General features: G+C 41.1%; 2 protein-coding genes across 15 annotated transcripts in view; one reads left to right on the top strand and one right to left on the bottom strand.

The window, feature by feature from the left end:
* STRN3 (striatin 3) overlaps window positions 1–585 on the bottom strand; it is a 60,478-nt gene extending 59,893 nt beyond the window's left edge. For all 5 annotated transcript variants that reach the window (XM_038138505.1, XM_038138509.1, XM_038138507.1 and 2 more), the window contains exon 1: window positions 82–585. In XM_038138505.1, the coding sequence (XP_037994433.1) occupies window positions 82–402 (321 nt within the window). In that variant the 5' untranslated portion in view covers window positions 403–585. The remainder of the gene's footprint in view (window positions 1–81) is intronic.
* Window positions 1–13,910, top strand: part of AP4S1 (adaptor related protein complex 4 subunit sigma 1) — a 40,425-nt gene that overhangs the window by 17,640 nt on the left and 8,875 nt on the right. Inside the window, exons 1-6 of one of the 10 annotated variants that reach the window (XM_038138520.1) lie at window positions 565–696; window positions 5,915–6,062; window positions 7,747–7,947; window positions 9,335–9,421; window positions 10,400–10,468; window positions 13,509–13,520. In XM_038138520.1, the coding sequence (XP_037994448.1) occupies window positions 7,810–7,947; window positions 9,335–9,421; window positions 10,400–10,468; window positions 13,509–13,520 (306 nt within the window). In that variant the 5' untranslated portion in view covers window positions 565–696; window positions 5,915–6,062; window positions 7,747–7,809. The other 9 variants (XM_038138513.1, XM_038138517.1, XM_038138518.1 and 6 more) reach the window with 9 other exon arrangements.

A 13,910-nucleotide genomic window follows, 5' to 3' on the forward strand; every position in this document is an offset into this window, starting at 1 on the left:
GCAGCGCTGCCCCCGCACGCCGCGCGCGGCCCGGCCCCCTGACCAGCCGGGCCGGTCCCAGATCGCCCAGGCCCCCCGTACCTGGAGCTCGGCCCGCTCCACCTCCCAGTGCGCCCTCTCCATCTCGAAGCGAGCCCACTCGTGCTGGATGTAGTGCAGGATCCCCGGGATGGTGTAGTGCTGGGGCCGGGACAGCTCGGCGGGGCCCGCCGCCTCCTGACCGGCCGGGGCCGCGGGGCCCTGGGGCTGTGGCTGTTGCCCTCCTCCTCCGCCGGCTCCAGCCCCCACGCAGCCCCCACCCGGCTGCAGGTTCATGTTCCCACCCGCCTGCGGCGGCGGCTGCTGCGGTCTCGGGGCGGCCGCCATCCCACCGCCTCCTCCGGCTCCTGGGTGCTCGTCCATTGTCTGCGGGGAGCCCTCCTCCTCGTCCCGCGGCGGGGGCCAGGAGCAGGGGCCGGGGAGGGGGCGAGCGGCGCTGGCTGGGGCGGGGAGGAGGGGGCGGGCCGGGCGGGGGGGCTGCGCCGAGCGGGTCCGGGTGTCAGCGCAGCGCGGAGCCGCCGCCAGCCGCCATTACAGCCCCGCGGCCCTCCCACCCTCCCACCCGGCCGGGCGGGGAGCGAGCGGCGCCTGCCGGGAAACCGCGGCCTGGCCTCCGCCGCCGCCTCCCGCCGCCCCACGCGCCTGCGCGGGAGGGAGGTGAGCGCCGCGCCCGGGGGGAGCGGGACGGGCCCGGGGCTGGCGGTGGCTTCCTGCGGCGGGGCGGCCTCGCCCCCGCCTCGGCCGGTCGGTGTCGGGGCCCGGCCGGGAGGTTCCCCTCTGCCCCGGGTGACAGTCGGGAGTAGTGGCGAGGCTCGGTTCGCCCCGCCACTCGGGAGTGCCGAGCGCCTGGAATAGTCGTCGGGAATGCGGCCAGGCCGGGGCCTGCGTCCTAAAGCGACGCGCAGGCAGCGCAGCGCGGGTCAAACACTTGAGTTTTTGAGACTCTGCGCGGTTCAATGGTGCGCTGAGTTTGGTGGTTTAGAATAGATGTATTAAACTTATGGTTGTTTCTGGAAGCTGCTAATCTCTGGTCATCTTCATGATACCTCGGTTGTGATGTGTGTAATGTATTCCCCCCTTGAGGAAGAAGAGTGCACCATGTTTGCTGTTCAAAACTCTTCCACGTGAGGATGATTTTTCAGGAAATTACTGGTATATTTTATCTGTCTCAGTTTTATCAGCGATAACAATGCGGTGTTGGAGACTGTAGTTTGAATATGTTGAAATTGCCTCAATTGCAAAATACTAATCTGAAATGTAATACTTAAAAATTGTCATCACATTGTATTACAAATGGTGACAGTCGGGAGTAGTGGCGATCTAAGTAGGATCTAAGTAGTAGATCCTTAGCTCACCCATTTTAAGTAAGGTAGGTCTTTGGTTTTGACTCTTCAAAATTTTTACATGCTGTATTCATTCACTAGACGTGTAGTTCTCTAAAAAAGGTTGATTCTTGACAGACCTGGAATTCTGTTAATTACTGGGAAAAAAATACTGTCTGTCCCCATCCTGGTGTTTCCTTTCTTTACCAGTCTCTCCTTAGGTGTGTATTGATGCTTCAGTTAGTTCATCCAGTCCTTCCTTTCTTCTCCATTAAATCATTTCCTACTAAAATGTCATTGTCCATTCTTCCTGATTCCATACTGATTAGGCAGTCTAAATCCAGCTGCTTTCCACCTCAGCTGATTTCTTTTTATTGTCTACTGACAGTTACCTAATCATTATTAAAAACTGAGACTTAGCTCATAACTAGTTTAACCTTTTGTTTAGCTGCAATTGCTCAGGACATTCCTCTTTCCTGAGTATACGGGAGTTATTGCAGTTTAATTCCGTTACTATATTCAGCCAGCATTTTGACAACAGCAAAGGAAAACGTTTTTATTCTTTCCTTCCTCTCTTGACTTCCCTAGATAATTAAGGTTGCTTTTTAAAAAGATCCCTGTCCTGAAATTGAACACAGTGTTTTATTTTAAAGCCACACAGACATACTTGTTTTATCTTTTTGATGAATTGTTATGGGCACAGTAATAAACTAGACTGCAAAATTTCTTTTATTGGTAAATTTAAAATAGTACGTGGTTTTATTAAAAACTTGTCCACTGGCAGAACAAAAGTAGCAAGACCAAGGGTTCTGATTATGTGTGTGGTCTTCATTCTCTACATGGTTTTGTGCAATAAATCTATAGGAAACTCAATAAACAAAAATATAAAAAATATTTATTCCTTTTGCTACACCTCCTTGTGCTTCATGCCTCTATCATTTAGCCATTTTTAAATTTTCATTAATGCTTTATTTCCAGTTTAACCCATTTTGTTCTACATTTGGTGAAGGGCTTAGAGGGGAAGGCATATGGGGAGCAGCTGAGGTCACTTGGTCTGTTCAGCCTGGAGGAGTCTGAGGGGACCCCTCATTGCAATCAACCATTTCCTCATGAGGGGAAGAGGAGCAGCAGGCTCTGATCTCTTCTCTCTGGTGCCCAGTGACAGAACCCGAGAGAGTGGCCCGAGGCTGTGCCAGGGGAGGCTTAGCTGGGATATCAGGAAAAGGTTCTTCACCCAAAGGTTGGTAGGGCACCAGAACAGGCTCCCCAGGGCAGTGGTCACAGCGCTAAGCTGGGTGAGTGACAGAGTTCAAGAAGCTTTTGGACAATACTCTCGGGCACAGGATGTGACTCGGGATTTGCTGTGCAGGGCCAGGAGCTGGACTCCAATGGATCTTTGTTGGTCCCTTCTAACTCAGAATATTCTATAATTCTACATTTCATACACACATAAAGTGCCATTAGACCTCTGCATCCAGTAAATCAACTTGTTTAGAGTTGGACAGGGAAGTACATTATTTGCCTATAGTTCTATCTAACATTTGTTTTTAATTCTTGGTGAAGCAGTTCTGAAAATACCTAGTCATGCTATTTCTTCTTTGTGAGATTTTATCTCTTACATTCTAGCTAAGAGCCCTAGAATGTTGCAAACCTTTCTTAGACTGAAATAACTAAAATACTTCTAAATCTGTAGACGTTGACTGGAGTGGTTTTCGTTTGAGACACATGTCTAATTTGAATTGCAGCTGTACTGCAAGTACAATTCAAACTTAGGTTGTGTTTCATTTTTTATGATTTATGTGTCAGATTATGTATAAATATTGGTGAAATCTGTGACAAACTAAATTCAGTGCTTGTATCTATATCAGAGGAATAATTAAAATGATTTTTTAAATATGCTTTATATTACTGCATGTAGAACCAGCTGGGTTGGCCTCGTGGGAGACTTAGGATCTTTTTATCTGCAGAACAAGTATTGCAGGCTTTGCCTCTCTGTGAGGTCTCAGCTGTTACCTGAAAAGGAGTGTCACTCAAACGGGAACAAGTTACTTCGAGGTGTCTCATGTGGTTATGCAGCCTCCAGAGCTGACACGTCCTGGAAGCAGCTCCTGAACCATGTCAGCCTGGCAGTGTGAGTCACACAGGCCAATCATGATACGAATTTTCTCTCTTAGATACTTATCTGCAAGAGATACTTTAATGAGGGTGAGATCTAACACACTGTAGCAGCTCATATTTAAATCTCAGTAGAAAAACTGTATGTCATCTGCGTGCATGCCAGATTATCCTTACAGAAGATGTATTTTGTAAGGGAAGTAAAGGAGAGTGCTGCTTAGTCACTCCAGAAAGTAATTTCTTTTGAAGGAAAGTTTGCAGTTTCCAGACTTGTTACATCTTCCCCAAGCAATACCTTCTGTGGTTTTTGTTTATAGGGAGTCCTCATTCCGTGATAGGGTTCCATAGGTGTTTTGTAGATTGGGTTTGCAGGACATGCAAGGAAGCATATCCCATAGGCTGTTCTGGAGAAAATTTCTAATGCATGGCTGACTGGGATGGAGAGAGTTGGACTTGACAGTCTATCAGGATCGCGATAGTCTCTTCCAGTCTTCGGTTCCTAAGCCCATTCGTGATGCAGAGAGCTGTCCAGTGACCTGGAATGAGAGAGCCTATTCATTTCTGACAAACAGCCTTCAGATAGTAATGTCTTTTCATTACTAAAATGAGCAAAATAATGGCAGAGATATGAAAGGCTTGCGTCTTGTCACCAATTCCCTTGAACCATTTGATTCTGCATGCATAAAAGCATCGTAATCTCTGTGTGTGTGTGCATGGGTACAGGCAGACATGTGCGTGAGAATGCTCAGGAAAGCATGTAAGACTTGTACCAGAGGAAAGATAGCTGGCTTTTTAAGTAGAGTACTGATTATTGATCATAAAAGGTAGCTTCTCAAATACAAAGAAGTTGAAAGAATGGGGTTTCTTTACCCATCAGCATACACAGATATGCTTTTTGTTTGTTTATTATACTTCACTGGTTTCTGTATATCCTATATATGCAAAACTAATTTTAACATGTTTTCTGTATCTGAAAGCCAAGATGAAAAGAGAAGAAATAAATTTTGTTTGTTAGAAAAAAAACTCAGTCATTTCCCTTTTTGCCAAAATTGTACAAGCAGATGCTTTTACTACTACGAGTGATTTTTTTCAGAATTAGTTCTAAAGGAAATAAAGAAACCCCTTAAGATGTTTTTAACACTAGCATTATTCTCAAAGTCAACTATGCTTGCATACTTTTTTGTAAATTTTTACAAAGTAATTATTTGAACTTGTTAGTTTATTCCTCTTTTTCTGCACAAAACTGTGTGCTTGTGCTGCCATTTATATGAGCAAAATTTCTGGTTAAAATCTTGAAGGCTATCTTTGAGGCTGGTGGGAAAATACAGAAATGGCTACAGAAAGAGTGGACCTCTTTCCTACACATTCAAAAGTTGTTGATTATGTTTTCCAATCCTATGAATAAAAATGTGTCATAAATTACAGATAACACTTTTGAGTGTTACTATGGTTCTACCTCTGTATACAACCTTATTAGTTTTTTTTCTTTTTTTTAATCTATTTTGGATAAGAGAATTTGTGCAGATTCTAAAAAAAACCCAATCTGGTCTTAATATTTTCATCTGTAAATGAATCCAGACCATTCATAAAGACACGTGCAGATAAAATAATCATAACCTCAGAAAGAGATTAACCATGTACAAAGATTAGGTTAATAAAGGAATAATTAGGATTCGGGGCAAATCCTGCAATAGGATCATACATACGAATTTGTCATATGTATTGCTTAACAGTAACTCAAAGTACAACAGCTCTGTCAGTGCTCTTGGGGTAGTTGTACTGTTCTCCCTGTCCTCCTTTTCTCAAGCCCTTGGTACCATTTATGACTAAATTATTAAAATAGCTTGGATCAAAACAGAGAACCATTAATTCTTGTTTCAGCAGCGCCAAACACAAAGATGAAGTGTAAAACTCAGATGAAAAAAGAAAAGCTGTCTGCGCCACTGTTATTATCTGTTTAGCGTGGACAGACATCTTTTTCAGCTGGTCTCCTGTGTCTGAGCTTGCTTAAAACAATGGGCAGCATTTCTTAGATTGTTTCTCTTTCATGCCACAGCTCCTTCTTAAGCAGCTTTAAACTTTCAGGTTCCTTCTGTCATGAGGTTGGCTGGCTCTTGCTTGGGGGCTTCGTTCTGAGCTGGAAGGAGTTGTTCATTCTTGTCCTTCTTGGAAGGTTTTTATCAAAAACTGACTACATCATTTTAGTACTTCAACTCTATGCTTTAAAATATTAAGACATCTTATTGCAACTCTAACTTCAAAATAGAATGGGGGGGGGGGGGGGAAGAGCCATATACAAAGTACAGCAAAGATTGTAGATGGTAGTCTCCCATTTAGTCATCAATGTCAGTCTACTTGCCCCCAACAGTGAAGATCCCATCATACATTTCTGTCTGGGCCCTTTTTTTCTCTCAATGACCTGGTTAATTCTTTCTCAGAGCCAAACTGGTGCTGCTTCAGAAGCCCTGGGTGGAGTAGACAAGCCGCGTGCACCACGGCAGCAGCAGTGACCAGCATCCACGACTCTGCTGTCGGAGTGACGCAGCAGGAGTGTGTTCCTGGAGAGGCTTCACGTGCCTGGAGAAGGTGAGAAAGCTCTGAGGCTGTCATGATTCCAAATAGATTGCGTTATCTTGGGGACTGATCCTGAACTATGTGTCACTCAACTAAGAATGAATTCTCAGTATCAAGTTGAATTAGTAAAAATACATTTGAAATTACATATGGAAATTTAAACTTCTTTGTAAATAGAATAAGTACATGGTACACTGAGAAAAAAAAGGTCACTTTCTTGAGATCCAAGTGATGGTAAAAGAGGTGGCTTTTCAGAAAACAGTGACAACTGTGAATCAGAAGTAAGCAATAATTAATGTCAGCACAATACATGTTGCAATCACTGTCATGAATCCTTGTTGCATCACTGTCGTGAAAGATATGTCACCCATGGATGGCGTATAGCCAGTTTATTCAAGTTGATAGTAATATGATGCAGCACCTATGCAGCTTGCCTTGTATTTTTTCTCCTGTTGTTTTTCTGTATTAAGATACACTGTTGTTACTGAAAGAGCTACACTGTATGTAGATTGTGGATTCCTGATAGGTTTTTTCTGTTTAAACTTTGTCACAGAAGCTGTGAGACCTAAGATGCACCAGGTAAGGGCCAACTCTTCAGAACTGGAAAAAAAGGAATAATTTTTGAAGTAGTTGTTGCATTTCCAGTGCACAAACCTCAAGATTATTTGGGCCAATAAATCTGGGATGCAAATAGAAAGTCAGATGGAAGACATTACCATGATTGTTCTCAGGCATTAAAGAAAATAACCTAGATCTTCTATTTCAAAAAATTACATCTGCAACTTACTCTATTTTCATGCTTTTCAAAACATCAGAGATGTCAGTTGTGTAGCAAGCAGATTCTGACATATGCTGTGCTCTTTTTAATGCTCTTTTTCATTGTATGTTGCATGTGGTACATTTCTATTTTACAGCTATATTTCAGTGGTGTTGGGTGGATCAATATTTATTTGTATTGAGATAAAGCTCTTTTGAGTAATTTTTGTGAACCAATTTCTCTTTAGCTATTGAAGATCCACACTTAGTTTTCATTAAGTGTAGAATTTACCTTTTGCATCAGGGTGGGAAATCAGACAGGAGAAAACAGATTTCAATAGCTCCTAGTCCAGCTCAAGATAAATATTGATACTGCAGATACCCAAATATTTAGGAGTTTCTCATTCTGCATTAAACAAATGATCATATGCTGTGGCCCATGCATTTCCCTTTGTCATCTCTCCATTCAATTTGATGTGGCAATGGTATGAATGTAATTGTTACATCCAAGTCAGCGGGGGGAAAAGTGCTTATGGGCAAATTTTGCTCTTAGGAACTGTATTAGTGTGGTTTGGTATTGGGCAAATTTCTGATGTTTGCAAACCAGTTAGCATGCAGGAAGAATGGTGAGTAGATTTATGGTTATGAAGAAGTAATTGTTTACCCCTCCAATTTCCCAAATCTTATAAAAAAATAATTTGATTGAAGTGTGAAAATTTCAAATGTGAAAGCTGTTATTTATTAGATAGTTTGTGAATAGTTGTGTGGGGAATAAAGGGAGTTTTTCCATGGGATGTGTGCAAAAGATTTGAGATTTTTTTTTTCAATGTTGTGTGTTTTGGCAAGAAACTCAGTCATAAATATATGCATGTCTGGAGTGGATAGCTTTTAGGAAGTCTTTATTCCTATGCATTATTACTATTTTTTTTCCTACTCCCAGAAATACTTCTCCTGATTCCTGCACCCAAAATTGAAATCTACCACTGAAATCAACAAAAAAGAAATGATAAAATTTTTTCTTATGGTTAATAAACAAGGTCAAACAAGACTGTCCAGGTATTATGAGCATGTAGAAATTAATAAACGGACAATGCTGGAAGCTGAAGTAATCAAAAACTGTCTCTCCCGTTCAAAGGATGAGGTAGGTTTTGTAGGTTTTATTTTATCCATATCTCACACCTTTCCTATTGATAATTCTAAAACCTATCAGTGTCTATCACAGGGCATTATCTCATTTGTACCCACAATATAAAAGATTGAGTTTCTAGATTGTGGGTTCAGTCAGTTGAACTATTATTCTGTATTGAATAAATACGTTTTTCTGTGGCTTACAGAGATTTTGGAGTTTTGTGTATCACTGTCATGAAGATTCCTCTTCTTTGTTTGAAGAAGCTCAGAAGTCATGAAAAATTCATTTTTATTACTGTTATTACTGGTTTTACTGAGATATGACAGTTTTGCCAGAAGGTAGAAGGCAGAGTACCGACAGGTCCGAGTTTAAACTTAGGGTAGAGGATTCCAAATTATGAAAACATTATCTAAAGCACAGGGGAGTTTAGAAACACAAACTTTTAGGCCTCTGTATTAAACTTCTTTATTCAAAAGAAGTGTTTATGTGTTCTGCAAGAAAGTCAGAAAACACAGACGTTGAAAAATTTTTTGGATGTAAGTTGAGATTTTCATTGCTCTCTTTAATTAAATCGTTGGTTCTTTAAGAAAAGCACCAAACTTTTGCACATTGACTTGAATTATCGAGGACAAATATGTGACTTGAACAGTGAATAAAGTTTATTGGTTTCTGTTCTGAAGTCAGCTTGTTTACTTTTCATTAATGTTTTGTGCTCTTACACAGCACTCCTCACATACTTCATTCTAGGAAACCTCCATCAAAATAGCAGTTCTTATAAATCCCTTAGCTCGCAGCTTTGATAGTGGCTAAAGAAAGGAACATGTTGGTGCTGCTCCCGCCGGGGCATTTCCGAGCGCAGGAGCTGCCGGCGCTGCCGCTGCCATTTCGGGCGCCCAGCGGAATGACACTGAGAGGAAAGGCGGCGGCATCTCCTCCAGCGGCGGGAAACGGCGCCATCTCCTGGCTCCCTCCCGTTGGGAAAGACACGTTCATTCCCCGCTGGCTCTGGAAGTCTAATATTTTTAATGTTTACATTAAAATATTGATACTTTTTTAAATAGAAAAATTACCTTTAGGTCTCTTTTTGAAAGGGCTTGCCAGTGAAAATTGTGGGAAAGTATTGGGTGCCTTTATAACACCAAACAAGTCACTTCAGTTCTGCGTGTTTCAGTTTCTCCATTTAAAAAGTGGTGGCGTGTTTTCTGCCAGCAGAGGAAAAGTGTGGTGTAACAGTTACCGTACTAAATTTCTTTCAAGTTAAAATTGATGAATCTTGGCAAATCCATGTTCGCTGTGGGTCTTACGAACGTGAAAGCTCAGGTCCTTTGAGCAATGTGCTTTATACTGTTGCATGCTTAAATGGCAGCTGCTATATTTGTCTCATTTTGCTTCTGCCTAGTGCTCTTTTGTTGAGTATAAGGACTTCAAGCTGGTGTACCGACAGTATGCAGCCCTTTTCATAGTTGTTGGCATCGACCAGACAGAGGTAAGAAATTATATACCCTCTTGCAATGAACATTTCTAGTGATTATCACAGGCTAGAACTCAAGTCTTCATCCAGTATGGAATTTTTTAATAGCAATTAGAGAATATCAAAGAGTCATTGTAAAAAAAAAAACAGAACAAAACAAAAAAACAAGCCAAACAAACAAATCCTATCCCCCCAAAATTTTTTATTTCTGTGAAATAAGAGAGATATAAAAGCAAGTGTGCTATGTTTGACTTTGGTCTTAGCAGTAGAATGAACTGTTACCATGAGGTAGTCTTCCTGAGCCTTGTACTGATTCTGCACTAATTTATGTGAGGTGGGGTTTCTCAACAAATATTAGCATTACAGCCAGGTCAGCTGTCTCATCTGTGGTGACTTCTCTCTGTTTTTAATGTCCTTGGCCAAAGAAAAAAATTCCTGTACTGTCAGCTATAAAGATGCCAATTTATTTTACTTTTCAAAAAGGGAAATAAAAAAAAGGTGTCTGAAAGCTGACAAGTACTGCTATTTCATACGTTCAGGTTGCACCTGGGAGCCTTAGTGTTTGGCTAACTCAGAAATTAATTCATAAATTCCAGAAATTAATTCAGCACTTGCTGTTGGAGACCTTAACAGAGGCTGGCTGTGTGCTACAGCTGGCTGATGTGACTTCAGCATGGGTAAGCTTAACCTAGTTAGCTGTGTGTGTCCATAGAGCCGAGCTGGGAGGGAGTGGGACAAGGGCTGCAGTGGGATGGCAGCAGCCCAGGTGAGAGAATCCACTGGCTGTTCAGAGCTGCTCTGTGTGGCCAGCCCAGAGCTTCCGCCCTGAGCACTGCCCAGCACTCAGCACCTCAGCTGGGTATCTATGTGGCCTGAGCAGAGGGCTTACTCTATTGTTTAGGAGCTTTTCATTCACCACAAACTGAATTAACACAAAGAATACTATTACATTTTCTAGATGTTGATTTAATATTCAGTTGGTTTTAATTTCAGAATGAGATGGCAGTATATGAACTAATTCATAATTTTGTGGAAGTTTTGGACAAATACTTCAGCAGAGTGGTGAGTGAGACACTGAATCTGTTACGAAACATTTTTTCTCTTTCAAAACTTTGTTGGAAGTGTCATTTCAGAGAATAAATCAAAGGAGAATTTTGATAGAATTTTTTAGAATTTTGATAAATATTATCACTGTGGGGAAAGGCAGTATGGGCTGATTTTTCAGAGAAGTAGAAGTATACACGGGTTATAAATTATCAGACAAGGAATACCAGAAATATTTCTGTTAGAAAAGCATGGGTTTATGGGTATTATGGTGTTTCTTTGGGTCATATACTCTTAAATTAGCCATGGGCATTTTATATGTGTTAAAGAAATAAAGAGGGTTTACTTTGCAGTTCTTACGCAGTTTATAGCATTACATTCCCCAAATGAACTTCATTCATGATTAAGATGGTGTAAGCATGAAGAGGGGAACTGACATCACTCTCACTGAACAAGATCAGAGGAATGGAGCAAAAGAAACCTCAAAAACCAGTCTGTACTTGTACTCCCCATATTGTTGTCAGGCAACGGTGGATATCTGATAAAACAACTATTATAGAGATAGTAATTTTGTTAAGGATTCCACATCAGACATGGCTCCATTTAAAATGACACTGTTCCTTTTGGTGGTGAGATTTTTTTGCTTGCCTGTTTTTACAAAGTTTGAAAATGCAGCATTGTAATTCTGGTTAGAACATTTGCTATTTAATATAGGGTTTGTAATAATCTTGTTACAAAAAGAAAAATTGACTGGAATCCTACTTTGGCAAAGTTTAACTTAACCTCTGCTGAAATGTGTTGGATATCCCTCTCAGCAAAGAGGACTGGATAGTTGCCTCTGTAGTCCATGTACTTGAGGGTACTACACTGGTAACTGTACATACAAGATATCAGTATGCAGGGTCTGTAACTGCTTTCCCAGTTCTAGTACCATAGCAGGCATGGCAGAGCTCCCTCTGTGAATTCAAGGACATGCTTGACAAAGTCATCTGCACCCTTCACTGTTTAGATGCTTGGCAAATCTTTTAGGCTGTTATCTCGACCGACGTCGCCCCAGCCCATGGAAACTGCTGGTACTAAGTATATCACTCTCTGACTGCACTGAGCTCAGAATTTCTCTTAAAATTGCTAACTGTAGTCCCAGCCTAAGCAGTGATAACCAGAAATGGGATTAGATCTCAGCAGCACAGGAACACACAATAAAATTTAGTCACATCTTATTTGTCTGATTGAGCCAATAGTTACCCACCACCTCTCAAATTTTATTCATTTAAAGCAGAGCAAAAATAGATGTAGTTCTTATACATATAAATGTAGTATATGTATAATCCTTTGACCACACATATAACCCAACCACTGATGGCTGCTGGAAATTTGCTGAGTTCATCATACCAGAGGGTTTTTTTTATTTTCCATAGCATTTTGGGTTTGAGACAGAGGAACCTAAAAGGGGGGGTGCTAAAAGAAATCTCATGCCATTTGATGGTTCTGGTTTAGTATCAAGTAACACAATAAAGGGCAGAGCACTAAGACAAGGGCTGTAATTCCAGCTGGAGTTTCTGGCAGTAACCACAGAGCAAGGAAGTATAAATCTGTACTTGTACAGATTACTGTTTTGGATTTGCAGAATTTTAGCAGAATCCCAAATTATGATGATGGCAACAGAGACAGAACTCTGGGAAAGGAGAGAATATGTGTCCCATTCTAGAAGGACATTTTGTCATCTATTATTTTTAGACTTGAGAGCTTTAAACATTCTCATGTACTCTATTTTTATCTAATGGAGTTTACAGAGCTTGAATTCACATATGAGAACAAACATTAATGAAATTAGGGGGAAAGCTTTCAAAGTTGCTTGTGAGATGTAATTCTGAGTCCCCTTCACTTTTATATGGCTAACCAAGAAAAATTCTGCATACTGGTCAGAATTCCAATGTCTCCAACTACTTTTTAATGCTGAGAAAACTTAAACTGATCAGGCCCTTAAAATGCAATTTCTGTGATGCATTAAAGACTTCTAATTGAAGAATGGCAGAGTCACTCAGCAGAGGCCTGTAGACTAGAACTAGTCTAGTTTTGATCATCTTTAGACCACAGAAGTAGTAGCAATTTTACCAATAAAACCTTTACCAGGTTTACTCTGCCTTAACACCAGGTCTTTTAGTAGAGACTGGGGAATCTCCACGCAACTCAGCAAGATCATCTTAAGTGCTAAGACTGTGATTAATTCTTTCTAAGTTTAGCTATTTAACTGAGGCACCTAAGTTAGAAATTTGGTCATCCCAAGCTCCCTTTCCTGGCAGTGGAGACTGATGAGTATCTCGAGAAAGTGAGTCATGCCTCAAGTGTGCCGAGTCAACTGGTGAAGATCCCCATCTCTTCTGCTGACTGCAGAGAGACCACGAGGGCTTCTAACTCAGGCATTTTGGTTAAATGAGTAATGCTGCTTGGGGTAAATCCAAAAATAGAAGGGAAATGATGACTATATGAAAAATTGTGTTGCAGAGGCTGGAGAAAACTTAGAAGTGCTAAGGGTCCAAAGCTTGGAGTTGCCTTGCCTTTCCTAATATATGCAGCCACTACCACAGTCATAGGTATATACAGTGTCTAGATTTCGCTCTTGAAATTATCTGCAGCAACAACTTTAACTGTGTAAACTTGGCATTAACGTCCTGATTTTGCAGGAGGAGGAAGAGAAATTATAGGGCTGGAACTGCCATGATTAGAGCTGCTGGTTTTCCACCCACTCACTCAGATGGCATTGCCCATATTCAAATTGTTACTTGTAGGTGACCTCAGTGAGTTTCTTTAAAGTAAAACATTAGCTTTGATTACAGAGACAGATAACACATGTAAAGCAAAGCAGTGTTGCAGGAAAGAGCATGTCATTGTCCAGTCCAGAACAGAAATCTGAATCAGTCTAAAATTTTTTATCATTATTTGGAAGACTTTCTTTATCCTTTGAAGGGATGTGTTATGTTTAATGATTATGAGATGAGACCGTGTGAGATAAGAGATCAAACTGTAACTAATGACTGTCTGTCTCTTTTCTTTGCAGAGTGAATTAGATGTATCCTTTTCAGTATCAGAAATCCATTTGTTACCACTTTTTGGTGTATGTTCCAGTTCATACTGTCTTCATGGCACTGACTGTCACTCAGGTCAATAGAGATGTTCACTAGTTTTGTACTTGGAATAAGTAGCACCTTTTTGGCACCTTTCTGAAAGCGCAGCTGATGTTCACATGGCTCACCTATTTAAATCCTCCATCATTAAGATAAGCCTGGTTCCATTTAAAGTAAGACACAGAGAGCTTGCTCTGAGAGAACTAAATACATGAAAAGTAAAATTCATGGGGAACTTTCAGGCTTAAGTAGTTTAAGGTTTCACTTTGAGTTACAATAAAACAGATACTGAAATTACTGTAATAACAACTGAATGTCACAGCTGTGTCTCGAGC

This window comes from Motacilla alba, chromosome 5 (assembly GCF_015832195.1).
Source record: "Motacilla alba alba isolate MOTALB_02 chromosome 5, Motacilla_alba_V1.0_pri, whole genome shotgun sequence".
NCBI classification, from domain to species: domain Eukaryota; kingdom Metazoa; phylum Chordata; class Aves; order Passeriformes; family Motacillidae; genus Motacilla; species Motacilla alba.